Source organism: Triticum aestivum, chromosome 2A (genome assembly GCF_018294505.1).
Source record: "Triticum aestivum cultivar Chinese Spring chromosome 2A, IWGSC CS RefSeq v2.1, whole genome shotgun sequence".
Lineage (NCBI taxonomy): Eukaryota > Viridiplantae > Streptophyta > Magnoliopsida > Poales > Poaceae > Triticum > Triticum aestivum.
This window is the reverse complement of record NC_057797.1, coordinates 218792736-218809506: the sequence shown is the minus strand read 5'-3', so window position 1 is coordinate 218809506 and position 16771 is coordinate 218792736. Positions and strand designations below refer to the sequence as shown.

Genomic DNA, 16771 nt, shown 5'->3' with positions numbered 1-16771 from the left:
TCCCTGGATGATGTTCAGAGAAGCATGGTGTTGATGGTCTTTTGGAGGAGCTGGTATGTGAGGAACGAATTAGTGCATAATAAACCTACACCTCCAGTCAACGTGTCTTGCAGATTCCTTCAGAGCTATCTTGACTCTCTCATTGGCATTAAGTTGAACTCAAACGCTGATCCACGTAAAGGAAAAATGGTTATCACCTACTTTGTTGCCAGCAATCCACAATGTGCTTCAGAACCACCGTCGGGGTGGCATGCTCCAGCGCGTGGCTGGGTGAAGTTAAACTCTGACGGCGCCTTTGTTTCAGAAGGAGAAGCTGGTGCAGGGATGTTGTTCAGAGATGAGGCGGGGAGTATCATCTTCTCGGCGTGCATGAAATTGTACTCATGCCGTGATGCACTTGAGGCGGAATTATGTGCATGCATGGAAGGATTATCTTTGGCTATTCAAAGGAGTGATTTGCCGATATGTATTGAGCTGGATTCATCCACGACGGTCTCGTTGATCCAAAGTAAGGGTGAAGATAGATCAATTTATGCATCTATTATCAAAGAGATTAAGTTGCTGAGAGGTCTTCGGTTATCTAGTATTACTCATGTTTCTCACTTTTGTAATAAGGCCAGTGACAGTTTAGCTAGATTTGCTAGAGTTGAAAATAGAACCTTGACTTGGATAGGGTCAGGTCCCCCTGAAGTGGTAAAACTTGCAAACAATGATTGTATGAACACTTTCCGTGAGTAATACAAGTTCTTTACCCCACAAAAAAAAGATCAGAATGATCTAATTTTTTAATTGAAGGGTAACCTCTAATCTCTACCTTTAATCTGCATTGAAATATGTAAACTATTTTATAGGAAACTAGCGTGTAGCTTAGGATTGTTGGCGCCTCACCCGGATAGACTTCTTCTATTAAACTATGTCTTGGATGCTAGTGCATAAATACATTTTTTTAACCTAAAAATCTCTTTTTAAAAACTTCTCTAAAGGGATATTTTTTTAGCGAAGGATAGATTTTATTGAGTGAAAAGGGATTTTTTTAGCAAAGGATAGATTTTATTGAGTGAAAAGGGATTTTTTTAGCAAAGGATACAAAAATAATAAGCACACACCGTGCATAACTAAGATTGTCACAACCAATGGAAAGAGGGCACCGGAGTAGAAACCAGGAAAATAAACATTGCCCTATAAAAATCCTGTGGTGTAAATTTCTCTCCAAACCAAAGAAGGGCTAAACCGCGAGTCTGTCATGCATCGAACATCCGTCCTTTGATGACGCTACTTTTTTGTTTTCTATAGGAACAAAGAAACAGACAAACGGTACCTCCAAAGCGTAATCCGCCATCACATGTCGCGGCAGTTTTATTTTTCTTCTCTTAAAAAATACTCCTATACTGGTAGCAAATCGCTACGCAAAACTCGGCTCCATTCCAACAGAGAGCAACACAATCCAATCTTCTGCCGTCCCGTGCTCGTAGTTGGTGGAGTAGGGTTTTAGCCATGGCGTGGAGCGCCGCCGCCGTCTCCAGATTCGCCGCCTCCCCGGCCGCCGAGATCCGCCTGCCCTTCTCAGCAGCAGCCGCCGCCTCCGTCTCATTCGCCGGGCGCCGCCGCTTCGGCCCCGTCGCCGCGTCCCTCGCCACCTCCGCCACCGGTACGCTCCTCATTTCCCTCTTTCCGCCGGTAGCACGTCGCCTTCACTTCCTCCTTCGAATCGATCCGACGCGTCTTAAGGAACGGATACACTGGTTATAGGATTCCTTGTGAATTTATAAGCCGAGCGCTCTCCCAATTACTCGCAGATGCCGCTCATTTAGTTTGCGTATAAACAATAGAAGGTATTACAGTTTTATGGGAATGCAGTTTGAAATGCTTGCAAAGGAAAACTGAAACATTAAGAGATGCTCTGCAATTTCCTTTCTACTTGGAAATCTTTACTCTGATAGTCTGATTGCCTGGGCCATCTGGATGGTCAGTAATGGTTTCATTTTCAAAGGAAGACCACCAAGTTTGTACTCATGCCGTTCCATGTTCAAACAGGAGTTGGACTTTAGATTCAAACGGAAAAAATATCTTTCTTTTCCAGATTGGTCAGCAACTTCAGATTATTAGCTTTGCTTCCATCCCTCATGGAAATTAACCTCCTTGTTTTCTTTTCTCTTTGATTAGTTATTGCTCTTTTGAACTTTTTTTCTGCACATTTCTTCATATGTGAAACACAAAAATATACGCAGTAGGAATTTGTTACAGTTTTTTGTCAACAAAAAGAGTTTTGAGATGCATTTGTTGATTCTAGCTACTCTATCAAGAAGCGGCTAGTTATGAGAAAGTATGCAAAGTGACATGTTTCTTTGCATAAGAAGCAATACGATTGGCGAATGAAGTGGAAACGCAAGCTTAGTCATCATTCACCACAAGAAAGCTATAGGGCTGGGTGCACCTGACAGCAGCCATAGACAATAAGTATAAATAAGACATCTGACAGCAGCCATAGACAATAAGTATAAATAACAACAACAACAAAGTCTTTAGTCCCAAACAAGTTGGGGTAGGCTAGAGGTGAAACCCATAAGATCTCGCGACCAACTCATGGCTCTGACACATGGATAGCAAGCTTCCACGCACCCCTGTCCATAGCTAGTTCTTTGGTGATACTCCAATCCTTCAGGTCTCTCTTAACGGACTCCTCCCATGTCAAATTCGGTCTACCCCGACCTCTCTTGACATTCTCCGCACGCTTTAGCCGTCTGCTATGCACTGGAGCTTCTGGAGGCCTGCGCTGAATACGCCCAAACCATCTCAGACGATGTTGGACAAGCTTCTCTTCAATTGGTGCTACCCCAACTCCATCTCGTATATCATCATTCTGGACTCGATCCTTCCTCGTGTGGCCACACATCCATCTCAACATACGCATCTCCGCCACACCTAACTGTTGAACATGTCGCCTTTTAGTCGGCCAACACTCGGCGCCATACAACATTGCGGGTTGAACCGCTGTCCTGTAGAACTTGCCTTTTAGCTTTTGTGGCACTCTCTTGTCACAGAGAATGCCAGAAGCTTGGCGCCACTTCATCCATCCGGCTTTGATTCGGTGGTTCATATCTTCATCTACCCCCATCCTCCTGCAGCATTGACCCCAAATACCGAAAGGTGTCCTTCTGAGGCACCACCTGCCCATCAAGGCTAACCTCTTCCTCCTCACACCTAGTAGTACAGTTCTACTGTCAAGAGGATTGTTTTATGCCTATCTGTTGAAGATTAAGATTCATAAGTGATTTCAAACTGTGGCTCACTAGAGATGATTAAAATTTTGGTGAACTACAAAATGGGCCTAAGGACATACGAAGAGTCTCCAAGTTAACTAATTTGTTCACCAATAGATCTCGAATAATTCTTGCCCCAGTATGCATAACTGCAGAGTTTTGTTTGCTCCTACTTTATAGCTTTGTGTACCCTTGCTTGTCGCAAGCTTTTTTTTAGGTTCAGACCTGTTAAATCTGAACACGCTGTCACATTGTGATGATGTTTGTAAAATATTCTGTATAGTTCAAAAGGAGGCTGTTCAGACGGAGAAGGCGCCAGCAGCACTAGGCCCCTACTCTCAGGCGATAAAAGCAAACAATCTTGTGTTTGTCTCGGGCGTTCTTGGCCTAAATCCTGAGGTTTGCTGCTCAAACTTTTGTTCATTCATCCTTTTTCTTATTTCTCTATATCATAAAATCAATCTGTGCCTTCACTATTTGAAGATGCCAGCAGTATAACTTATGTTGAGTACCTTGCTTCTGTTTTCAGACAGGGAAGTTTGTCTCTGAAAGCGTGGAGGAGCAAACCGAGCAGGTGATGGCTTTGATGTTACTAAATGTTTCTTACATTTCCTCACAGAAAAAGAAAAAAAATGTTGCTACATTATCTGAGCTTAGTGTGTCAGATGCAAACATTATGCCCTGCTTAGTTTCTGAGTTACTCCAAGTCCCAACCGTTTCTTTGTGAGGCTTACCCATGTATTAGTATTATATACTTTGAATCTGGCAATGTATTTATTATTCTGGTGCGCTGAACACATTGCTCTGCCTTTTAGAGACCTCTGTTGGTAGACTTTGCATATTTGGTTAATGGTTAGTCTCTATGTTGAAATCATATGCAATTAGGTGATGGTATTGGTGATCCTGCCTTTGCAGTCACTAAATATAAACGTCTGCTATATCTGCTGCAACTTTGGTGCCCATTTCTGACATCTATTTTGCGTTTCTCCTGTTGTGTGACAGGTTATGAAGAACATGGGTGAAATATTGAAAGCAAGTGGTGCTAGCTACTCATCAGTTGTCAAGACAACAATCATGTGTGTAGTACTGCATGCCCTTTACATGGAATTTTTGTTGCTAAAAGATGTTATGATCCCTGGGAATAATTCCATTCTTGTACGTGCAGGTTAGCGGACCTACAGGATTTCAAGAACGTGAATGAGATTTACGCTAAATGTAAGTCTGATGTTTGTACTTCCTTTGTTGTTGTCACCATCTATCTATGCCTCTGATTGCAGTAATTGACACACGAACCGTGTGCAAGGATGTTCCTTCACCTTGTTTCTGAATTTCTCAACCTTTTCTCCTTTGTAGATTTTCCAGCCCCTGCACCAGCGCGCTCGACCTACCAAGTCGCAGCTCTGCCACTGAACGCCAGGATTGAGATCGAATGCATTGCTGCCCTCTAGTTACCTCGTGGCTGGCCACCAAAAACCTCAATAAGCATTCCATGCCCGTTGCAGCTGGCCACTACTATTCTGTAGTGCACTACATGACACTGTAATCCAATTAAGGTCTTGAACTGCATGTGATCGGTGTACTGTCTCTCATTGTTTGGTCGTGGGGTATTGCTCCCTGTCCAATCTTATGCCTCGTTGTATAACCGGTAACCTCGTATAAGGAAACGTGAAATTAAAATGGTCAAATTGAGCGTATGAATTAGCCCATACTCTTTCTTCACAGTGTCGGTGCCCCCCTTGTGTTTGATCTGAGCCTTTCACATCTAAACCGTCGAATCCCTACTTTTCTAGCTACGTCTCCCTCAGTTTCTTGTTGACCTGTTGTACTTACGTAGTCTGCGGTCCTCTTGTTTTAAGGAAACGAGATGTAGACGCAACGCAAGCGCGTGGACAACGGATATACAGGTGCGTGACTCTTTATTTAAGGAACATGGAATGTGAGAATAATCGAACAGTGTGGATACTACTCCCCCTCTGAGCAGGAATTCCCTCTGAGCAACCCATAATTTATTTTCAGCAGCTTGTGTTGAAAAACTCTCGTTCTGTCTCTTTGATCCGTTGAAAAACGCGTGATCAATCCTACTAGGAATTTAAAATGTGTGTGATTACTTCTTTTGTTGAACGGGGATCTCTTTTCTTATTGACAGTTGTTCAACATGGAATTTCTGTATACTTATCCTACTACTCTTGTAGAAATTCCACCGCAATTGTTTTGCACATAACAAGCAGCAGGCATTGTGTTTCAAGACTAAAGTTTAAGGTATTAGCCAAAAAAGAGAGTGATCTTTCTTGGGTACACTTGATTTGGGAATCTTACTACAGCAACAGAGCCCCAACCAGCAGACATGTTGGCTCTTTCTGGTGGAAGTCCATCATTAAGTTACTTCCGATTTTCAAGGAATTGGCTCACTGCTCTGTAGGACAAGGTTCCTCAGTTATGTTTTGGCATGATAGTTGGGGTCCTGTTCCTCTAAAGCTGCAATTCCCTCATCTGTTTTCCTTCGCAAAGGATGAATTGCTATCCATCCAAGAGGCCTCTCACTTCAGCTCCTTCCAAGATCTTTTTCACCTGCCTCTTTTCAATCTAGCCTTTGCACAGTTTCATCAAGCACAAGCATGTTTAGAGCAAGCTAATCTTCGAGGACATGCTGATCAATGGAAATACATTTGGAACTCGGCCACATTTTCCCCTTCAAAAGCCTATAATTTTCTCATCAAAGGGGAGGAGGCACATTCTATTTTCAAGAAGATTTGGGCTACTGCTGTTATGTTAAGATATAAAATCTTCTTCTGGTTGCTACTGCATGATCGAGTAAACACAAGAGGTCTTTTACACAGAAAATCTTTCCACCTCCCATCTTATATGTGTGAGCTCTGTTCTGATCAAGTTGAAGAAACTGCTATGCACTTGTTTTGGGACTGCCCCTTTCCATGTTCTGATCAAGTTGAAGATGCTGGGACATGTTTTTCCCACACAAACATAGAGACACAAGTGTTATTTCTGAGATTCTTTTAGCTCTGAATCATATCCCAAAGGAAGTTGGTCTGAACTTTATCATCATGGCTTGCTGGCAAATTTGGATGCAAAGGAATTTCAAAATATTCAGACATATTACTCCCAATGTCATGACATGGAAAGTGCTCCTCAAGAAAGATCTACTTCTTAAACACAGGATCAAGTTGAAACATAAGCAATCCTTTTCAGACTGGATTGACGCACATTTCTAAGCTCTATGTTTGTTCCCATGATGTTTCCCAAGATAGGCATTGGTTAGCTTAGCTGTTTTTCCTTTTTCCTTTTCCTTTTCTGCTGTAAATATTTATTTTTATTAATATAAATTACCGTAGAACTATTGTTCTACGGTCTCTTCCTCAAAAAAAAAAGAGAGAGACTAAAGTTTAAGGTACAAGTGGGATATAAAATGGGTGCGAGAAGCTTAATTAACCTCCCCAGATGGGCGTGGTAATTTTTTCGGATCTTCTAAACTCACTTCCCAGTTAAAAAAATATTCATCGGTAGACACCCGAAGCATGAACTCTACACTTCTCGTTCAAAGTGAAACACGGGGCCGGTTTTATCCCAAGGAATTCACAAGTCTAGATACCAGCATATGCTGGTAGCTTTAAGGATCCGGTGAGATCTGACTTTGCGGTTACATATCAAACCATCCTGAACCTGATGGGTAGCTAGGTAGCTCCCAAAAGGATGACAGCATCCGGCGCGACTAGAATACCAAATAATCCTGATGAGGAGTCCACCAGCCAACGGAAGCACCCATCCCCTCACCTTTAGAAAAGAAAAGGGGTAATGTAATGGGGAGCTTGCAAAAGCCAACTCCAATTAACATCCATATCATTCTGGCTTTCCGTGCTTTGTACTGGAATTGTGTGAAAAGTGCTGTATATAGTGGATATTCTCATCGTAAAAGGCATGGGATATGCCTCCCGAGGAGACAAAGATGAGTCAGAGACACTTCCGTAGTGGGCAGTCCAGATTAGCAACAAAAGGACAGATGCTCTAGCCTCCACCATAGGCGTGGAGTTAGTTTCATCTGCCTAAGATAAGAGGGAAAAGGAGAGATGGAGAAAGAGGATGCGTACTGACCTACATATACAAACACTAGCGTTGCAATCAGCTGGAATCTTCCATATGTATATGCTCATGAGATCAGTATCCAGTTACACGTATCAATCAAACCATGAGATCATCGTCCAGCATCCATTTGTACTACTACTCGGTTCCGTTGATTAATAATATAGCTACAAATCTAATAAATCTAGCTGTAGTGGTTGGTGTTTTGAGTTTTTTTTTTTGAAGGTCGCCCTGATGAACAATAAAAAAGAAAAGAATCTGCAAAAGGATTTGCCTGCCCACTGGCCCGTCACTATCGCAGCTAATCAATCAAACGGCCAGATGCCTGGTTATCTATCGAGCACGTACAACGGTTGACGCCCCCACCAACCACGTGTCTAAGTCTATTGCTTAGCGACAACACGGAGCAATATATATAGCTTGAGTTGCTACCCCACCAGAAAACTCACCATTGTGATCATCAAATGAACCCCATCTCGTTCAATTAGTTAGGACTTTGATAAGTGTCACACGTCATTTGAAATTAGTTACCAGAAAGAAATGTGAAGGTCCAAGTGTGACCCTCGCTAACAGAGACAAAGACATACTAGTATTATACTAGATTAGGTATGCATTAGCACCAAAAGAAAAAAAAAGTAAAAGTTGCTTGCGGTCATGACCCCGTACCGCACGTCTCTTTCGGCCTCACACAGTGATCTATGAGCATAATTGATTTGCTACCAACATTTGGTTACTTTTTGTGAGATTGGCAATGAGAATTGGCAAATAACCGATCTCTAGCCAATATTTGACAGTTGTCAAAATTTGACATGTCAACTTTTGACATCAAACCAATTATGCTCATAGATCACTGTGGCCGGCCAGGCAACGGACCTGGACATGATCACATGATACGATAGACTGTTGGGGAGCAAGAGCCACAAGAATTGAAACATGAGTTGCAATTTCATAAGGATGAGTGTATGCGTATATGTATGAGCGCTTGCATCTATACTGGCTAAAAAAACAAAAAAGTTACTCACGGTCATGACCCCTTACCGTACATCTCTTTCGGCCTTGTTAGTATATATTTTGTATTGCACACGTATTGGAGTTGTGGCACATCTCCTAGTCTTGTATAGTTGAGATAGAGGCCTTCCCTTATATTATATATGCGTGCACCAGCACCCCAATCAATATATTGCATTGCAAATCATCTGTTAACATGGCACCTCGATGCCGAGAAAGTAGTGCAGGGGCCCCAAGTCCTTGAGGGCAAACTCATCACGAAGACGAGCAGTCAGCCGCTGAAGGAGATCGGGGCCGGACGCCGTGAGGATGATGTCGTCGACGTAGAGCAGCAGATATGCAGTGTCAGCTCCCTGATGATACACAAAGAGTGAGGCATCGGAGCGAGTGGACCGAAAGCCCGGAGACTGCAGGAAGGCTGCTATACACTGGTACCAAGCCCGAGGCGCCTGCTTCAACCCGTAAAGAGAGCGGGAGAGCAACCACACAAAGTCGGGGTGCTCGGCGTCGACGAAACCAGTAGACTGCTCACACACCTGCTCGGCGGGATGACCGTGCAAGAAGGCGTTGGAAACGTCCAACTGATGCACAGGCCAGGCGCGCGAGACCACCAGCTGAAGGACGGCGCGGATCATGCCCGGTTTCACAACCGGGGCGAAGGTGTCGGTGAAGTCCACGCCCGCGCGCTGCCGAAAACCACGAACCACCCTGACGGCCTCCGCCTCCCTCGACCTCGTGGCCTACTCGGATGCTGACCGGGCTGGCTGCCCCAACACGTGACGCTCTACGTCAGGCTACTGCATCTACCTTGGGCCCTCGTTGATCTCTTGGTCATCGAAGCGGCAGCCCACGGTCTCCCGCTCCAGCGCCGAGGCAGGGTATCGCGCCGTGGCTAATGTCGTGGCCGAGTGCTCTTGGATACGTCAGTTGCTTCGGGAGTTGCTTTGTGATGTTCACAAGGCCACTCTTGTCTACTGCGATAACGTCAGCGCGGTCTACCTCTCCGCCAACCCAGTACACCATCGACGGATGAAGCATATTGAGCTCGATATTCACTTCGTGCGCGAGCAGGTTGCCCTTGGCTGTGTTTGGGTTCTCCACATGCCGACGACGCAACAGTTTGCTGATGTGATGACTAAGGGATTGCCTACTCCCGTCTTACCGAAAAAGGCTTTCGCCCCGCTTTATAAATAAAGCAACCACCGAGCACAAAGTAACAAGGTCTCAACCACACAACACACACACAAACACAACCACCGTGGACAGGACCGACAGGCACAAACACAAACGAGACCCAAGTTCAGCTGTGGGCACAGCACAACAAGCCCAACACAAGAGACACAACATAGAACGACGGTGGCGATGTTGTAGACACACTAATCCAGCTCCGGCGGTGGTGGGGGAAGCGGTGGAGCCATCCGGAGAGCCATCGAGCAAAGTTGGGTGATGATGGAGGTGATGGCGTCTCTCTCCCTGGGACGGCTAAGCGGCCGTCAAAGCTGCAAGTAACCAGACCATTTGAACAAAGCGTCAGTAGCACGTCGAAGAGGAATGCACTGAATCACAAGCTTATTCCTAATAGTCCACAGCGTCCAGGATAGCACCCCGATGACCAGCCACCTTATATGGCGAATTGGGGGAGCTAAAGCCTGGAGTTCCACGAAAAAAGCGGGGAAGTTGTTGTGATCCCAGCTTCCACCCACTATTTCATGGAAGCAGCTCCATAGGAACTGCGTGGACATGCAGGTGAAGAAGATATGGTTCGAATCCTCTTCAGGCCCACATAGCGGGCATCGCCCATCTCCTGGCCCGTTGCGCTTCAGGACCTCCACGTCGGAGGGGAGGCGGCCTCGTATCCATTGCCACATGAAAATACGAATCTTCAACGGGAGCTGAATCTCCCAGATGACGGACCATGTGGTATTTCTGCTTGTCGCCCTCACCGGCCCAAAAGAAGCGTCCCTGAACAGTGGCAATCTCGTGATGAAGGGTCTCCGGAAGGCTATAGAAGCTCATGATGAACAAGAGCAGGCTGGCAAGGGACGAGTTAATAAGCACTTCCCGGGCCGCCTTCGAGAGCCAACGGCCTTGCCAAGGCTCGATGCGGTGTTGAAGCTTCCCAACCGTGGGGCGGAGCTCAGCCACCGTGAGCCTCGAATCACTAATGGGGATCCCTAGGTAGGTCGTGGGGAAACACCCAAGCTGGCAATTGAGCCGATCCGTGATGCTCTACCGTTCATGTTGGGAGTATCCCAAGACCATGACCGCACTATTTTCGAAGTTGATCCTGAGGCCAGACATCTGCTGGAAGCAAAGCATAAGGAACTTCAAGTTCATGATGTCGGTCTCCGTGCCTTCCACCATGATAATGGTGTCATCCGCATATTGGAGGAGGGATATGCCGTTCCCCCAAACCAGATGCGGGACTATGCCCTTAATGTGGCCGGCGGCCTTGGCTTTATCTAAGATGGCTGCCAAAGCATCGACCACCATGTTGAAGAGGAACGGTGAGAAGGGGTCACCCTGGCGTACCCCACAAAATGTGGGGAAGAAAGGGCCGACCTCCCCATTAATGTTCACCGCTGTCCGGCCCGAGGATACCATTTACATCACTCGGGAGACCCACCTGTCGTCGAAGCCCTTCCATAGCAGGCATTCCCGAAGGAAGGGCCAACCGATTGTGTCATATGCCTTGTGGAAATCCAGTTTCAGGAAGACTTCCTTGAGGTGTTTGGAGTGGACCTCATGGAGAGATTCGTGGAAAACCAGAACTTCGTCAAGGATATGACGACCCTGAATAAATGCCGACTGATCGGGATGAGTGATCCTGTCGGCTATGGGGGCCACCCTAATGGTGTACCCCTTCGCAAGGATGCGGAAGATGACATTAATCACCGTGATCGGCCGAAACTGGCGGATCTCCGAGGCCCCGGATACTTTGGGAATGAGGGTGATGATCCCAAAGTTCAACCTGGTGAGGTCAATGGATCCTACGAAGAACTCGTCAAACAAGGCCACCACCTCTGGTTTAATCACCTCCCAGAAAGTCTGGAAGAACTTTACTGGGAGACCATCCGGACCGAGGGGCGACGAAGGGTTCATACCCTTAATAGCCGCCCACACTTCAGCCTCAGAGAACGGGGCCGTAAGGGCCGCGTTGTCAGCAGGAGAAATACAGCTGTGGGCAGGCCAAGTGTCCTGTGCCAGGGCAAGACCTCCCCGAGGGGAGACAGAGAATAGGTCTCTGTAGAAGCCATCAACATGGGCCCGGATGTCCTTCGGCCGCTGCAGGAGGGTCTCGCCGTCCCAGAGAAGCGGGATGGAATTACAACGACGACGGCCATTGGCGATGGCTTGGAAGTAGGTGGTATTGGCGTCCCCTTTGAGGACCCAATTCTGCGTACCTCACAAGCGCCAGTAGGCCTCCTCGTCCGTGTATATGACCGTGAGCTGGTCCTCTAGGTCGTACCTAAGCATCCACTGATAACCCACAAGTATAGGGGATCGCAACAGTTTTCGATAAGTAAGAGTGTCGAACCCAACGAGGAGCTAAAGGTAGAACAAATATTCCCTCAAGTTCTATCGACCACCGATACAACTCTACGCACGCTTGACGTTCGCTTTACCTAGAACAAGTATGAAACTAGAAGTACTTTGTAGGTGTTGTTGGATAGGTTTGCAAGATAATAAAGAGTACGTAAATAAAAAGTAGGGGCTGTTTAGATAAAGAAGCAATAAAGTAAATATAGTGAGTGTGTAAAAGTGGTGGTAGGAGTTGCGAAATTGTCCTTAAGCAATTGACTACTTTACTAGACCGATAGCAAGTATTATGTGGGAGAGGCCACTGCTAGCATGTCATCCCTGACTTGGAATTCTATGTAGTTATTATTGGAACTATTAGCAAGCATCCGCAACTACTAATGTTCATTAAGGTAAAACCCAACCATAGCATTAAGATATATTGGTCCCCCTTCGATCCCGTATGCATCAATTTCTATGCTAGGTTGAAGCTTCTGTCATTCTTGCCCTCCAATACATAGTCCTATCAACATACAACTAACCCTAGGGTGTGATCCACGCGCGCAATCATATGATGGGCACCAAAGGACAACAACATAACCACAAGAAAATTAAATCAAGCATAGCAATTCATCAACCACCGATAGGACAACGAAAATCTACTCAGACATCATAGGATGGCAACACATCATTGGATAATAATATGAAGCATAAAGCACCATGTTCAAGCAGAGGGTACAACGGGTTGCGGGAGAGTGGACCACTGTAGATAGAGGGGGGAAGGTGATGGAGATGTTGGTGAAGATGGCGGAGGTGTTGGTGTAGATCACAGTGATGATGATTGCCCCCGGTGGCACTCCGGTGCCACCGGAAGCGAGGGGGAGAGAGCCCCCCTCCTTCTTCTTCCTTGACCTCCTCCCTAGATGGGAGAAGGGTTTCCCCTCTGGTCCATGGCCTCCATGGCACGGGAGGGGCGAGAGCCCCTCCGAGATTGGATCTGTCTCTTTGTCTCTCTCTGTTTCTGCGTTCTCAGATTCTTCCCTTTCACCGTTTCTTATATTCCCGGAGATCCGTAACTCCGATTGGGCTGAAATTTTGACACGATCTCTATCCAGAAATTAGCTTTCTTGCGGCAAAAGAAGGGCATCAACCGCCTTACGGGTGGCCCACGAGGGTCAGGGGCGCGCCTGGGGGGGGGGGGGGCAGGCGCGCCCTCCTGCCTCGTGGCCACCTCGGGCACCGTCTCACGTGAATTTTTCTTCCAAAAATCATATATATTCCAAAAAAATCTCCGTTAGTTTTTATTCCGTTTGGACTCCGTTTGATATGGATATTCTGCGAAACAAAAAACATGCAACAAACAGGAACCGGCACTGGGCACTGGATCAATATGTTAGTCCCAAAAATAGTATAAAAGTTGCCAAAAGTATATGAAAGTTGTATAATATTGGCATGGAACAATAAAAAATTATAGATACGACGAAGACGTATCAGCATCCCCAAGCTTAATTCATGCTCGTCCTCGAGTAGGTAAATGATAAAAAAGATAATTTTTGATGTGGAATGCTACCTAGCATAATCTTGATCATATGTCTAATCATGGCATGAATATTAAGATACGAGTGATTCAAAGCAATAGTCCATCATTTTGACATAAAAACAATAATACTTCAAGCCTACTAATAAAGAAATCATGTCTTTTCAAAATAACAAGGCCAAAGAAAGTTATCCCTACAAAATCATATAGTCTGGCTATGCTCCATCTTCTTCACACAAAATATTCACATCATGCACAACCCCGATGACAAGCCAAGCAATTGTTTCATACTTTTGACATTCTCAAACCTTTTCAACTTTCACGCAATACATGAGCGTGAGCCATGGACATAGCACTATAGGTGGAATAGAATATGATGGTGGAGAAGACAAAAAGGAGAAGATAGTCTCACATCAAGTAGGCGTATCAACGGGCTATGGAGATGCCCATCAATAGATATCAATGTGAGTGAGTAGGGATTGCCATGCAATGGATGCACTAGAGCTATAAGTGTATGAAAGCTACAACTGAAACTAAGTGGGTGTGCATCCAACTTGCTTGCTCATGAAGACCTCGGGCATTTGAGGAAGCCCATCATCGGAATATACAAGCCAAGTTCTATAATGAAAATTTCCACTAGTATATGAAAGTGATAACTCAAGAGACTCTCTATATGAAGAACATGGTGCTACTCTGAAGAACAAGTGTGGAAAAATGATAGTAACATTGCCTCTTCTCTCTTTTTCTCTCATTTTTTTATTTTTCTTTTTTTCTTTTTTTTGGGCCTTCTCTTTTTTTTGGCATTTCTCTTTTTTTAATTTTTTTCGTCCGGAGTCTCATCCCGACTTGTGGGGGAATCATGGTCTCCATCATCCTTTCCTCACTGGGGCAATGCTCTAATAATGATGATCATCACACTTCTATTTACTTACAACTCAATATTACAACTCGATATCTAGAACAAAGATATGACTCTATATGAATGCCTCCGGCGGTGTACCGGGATGTGAAACGATCTAGCGTAGCAATGACATAAAAAACGGACAAGCCGTGAAAACATCATGCTAGCTATCTTACGATCATGCAAAGCAATATGACAATGAATGCTCAAGTCATGTATATGATGATGATGAAAGTTGCATGGCAATATATCTCGGAATGGCTATGGAAATGCCATGATAGGTAGGTATGCTGGCTGTTTTGAGGAAGGTATATGGTGGGCTTATGGTACCGGCGAAAGTTGCGCGGTACTAGAGAGGCTAGCAATGGTGGAAGGGTGAGAGTGCGTATAATCCATGGACTCAACATTAGTCATAAGGAAATCACATACTTATTGCAAAAATCTATTAGTCATCGAAACAAAGTACTAAGTGCATGCTCCTAGGGGGATAGATTGGTAGGAAAAGACCATCGCTCGTCCCCGACCGCCACTCATAAGGAAGACAATCAATAAATACCTCATGCTCCAACTTCGTTACATAACGGTTCACCATACGTGCATGCTACGGGAATCACAAACCTCAACACAAGTATTTCTACAATTCACAACCACCCACTAGCATGACTCTAATATCACCATCTTTATATCGCAAAACTATTGCAAGGAATCAAACATATCATATTCAGTGATCTACAAGTTTTATGTAGGATTTTATGACTAACCATGTGAATGACCAATTCCTGCCATCTCTCTAAATAGATATAAGTGAAGCAAGAGAGTTTAATTCTTTCTACAAAAGATACACCCACGCTCTAGCAAATATAAGTGAAGCAAAAGAGCATTCTACAAATGGCGGTTGTCTATGTAAAGAGAAACAGGCAATCCAAACTTCAAATGATATAAGTGAAGCACATGAAGCATTCTATAAAGCCATACTCAAAAGATATAAGTGAAGTGCAAAGAGAATTCTATAAATCAACCAAGGATTGTCTCATACCAGCATGGTGCATAAAAAAGTGAAAAACTAAATGCAAAAGACGCTCTAAGTTTGCACATATCGCATGAACGAAACGAATCTGAAAACATACCGATACTTGTTGAAGAAAGAGGGGATGCCTTCCGGGGCATCACCAAGCTTAGACGCTTGAGTCTCCTTGAATATTTACTTGGGGTGCCTAGGGCATCCCCAAGCTTGAGCTCTTGCCTCTCTTCCTTCTTCTCACATCGAGACCTTCTCGATCATCGAACACTTCATCCACACAAAACTTCATCAGAAAACTCGGTAAGATCCGTTAGTATAATAAAGCAAATCACTACTCTAAGTACTGTTCCAAACCAATTCATATTTTGTTTTTGCACTGTGTCTACTGTAATATAACTTTTTCATGGCTTAATCCACTAATATAAATTGATGGTTTCATCAAAACAAGCAAACTATGCATCAAAAACAGAATCTGTCTAAAACAGAACAGTCTGTAATAATCTGAACATTCACCATACTTCTGGTACTTGAAAAATTCTACCAAAATTAGGAAAAATAAAAAAATTGTATAGGAAGACATTGCAAAAAGAATCAGAACCATTTGACGTTCCAGCTAAAAATGTAAAATTGCGCACTACAGCCAAAGTTTCTGTCCTGCACCATACAAACCATCAAGCAAATGTAAACATGCTAAAGGCAAACCTTGGCACATTATTCTTATTTTTAAATTCTATAAAAGCACAAAACAGAAATAAATGACTCTCTAAAACTTCCGGGTTGTCTCCCTGGCAGCGCTTTCTTTAAAGCCATTAAGCTAGGCATATAGTGCTCAAGTAATAAATCCACCCGGATCCCAAGGTATATCAAAGCCAATTTTAATTAACAATGATTTTTAATTTAGTGGTGAGCACAAGGTAATATATATCATATAATGACGAAGTCTAACTCTCTTCCTATGCATCGGCATGTCATAAAAGAACAATTCATGCACACATAGTAAAGGCCAATGCATACTATAAACAGTTTCTTGAAATTCTATCATATTGGAAACATAGAGAGGTGGAGATATAGTTCCTCTCTCATAATAATTGTAAGTAGGAGCAGCAAGCACATGCATATTATATTCATCAAAATCATCATGTGTAGTAGTAAAACGCAACCCATCAATATAATCCTTAATAAGTGCAAACTTCTCCGATATAGTGTAGTTTGGAGAATTCAAAAAGATAATAGGACTATCATGCGTGGGTGCAATAGCAACAATTTCATGTTTAACATAAGGAACTATAGCAAGTTCATCTCCATAAGCATAATTCATATTGGCATCTTGGCCACAAGCATCATCAAAAAGGGATATTTCAAGAGAATCAACGGGATCATAACAATCATCCTCCGGTAAGCACAAAGGGAAATTAAACAATGTATGAGTTGAA

The 16771-nt window shown here is 44.2% G+C and overlaps 1 protein-coding gene across 1 annotated transcript; it reads left to right on the top strand.

Moving 5' to 3' along the window:
• Window positions 1–1340: 1340 nt before the first annotated feature.
• LOC123188429 (reactive Intermediate Deaminase A, chloroplastic) lies at window positions 1341–4979 on the top strand. Its single transcript, XM_044600535.1, has 6 exons — window positions 1341–1648; window positions 3544–3659; window positions 3790–3834; window positions 4263–4336; window positions 4426–4475; window positions 4614–4979. Exons 1-6 carry the CDS (start codon window positions 1495–1497, stop codon window positions 4706–4708), a joined length of 534 nt encoding a protein of 177 aa, XP_044456470.1. The 5' UTR covers window positions 1341–1494; the 3' UTR covers window positions 4709–4979.
• Window positions 4980–16771: the final 11792 nt, after the last annotated feature.

What these genes read in the sequence shown, in the direction of transcription:
- LOC123188429 (XM_044600535.1), top strand. Translation starts at nt 1,495, where the DNA reads ATGGCGTGGAGCGCCGCCGCCGTCTCCAGATTCGCCGCCTCCCCGGCC. An exon ending in TGGAGGAGCAAACCGAGCAG is followed by an intron (nt 3,835 to 4,262) that starts GTGATGGCTTTG and finishes GTTGTGTGACAG; the next exon opens with GTTATGAAGAACATGGGTGA. An exon ending in GTTGTCAAGACAACAATCAT is followed by an intron (nt 4,337 to 4,425) that starts GTGTGTAGTACT and finishes TTGTACGTGCAG; the next exon opens with GTTAGCGGACCTACAGGATT.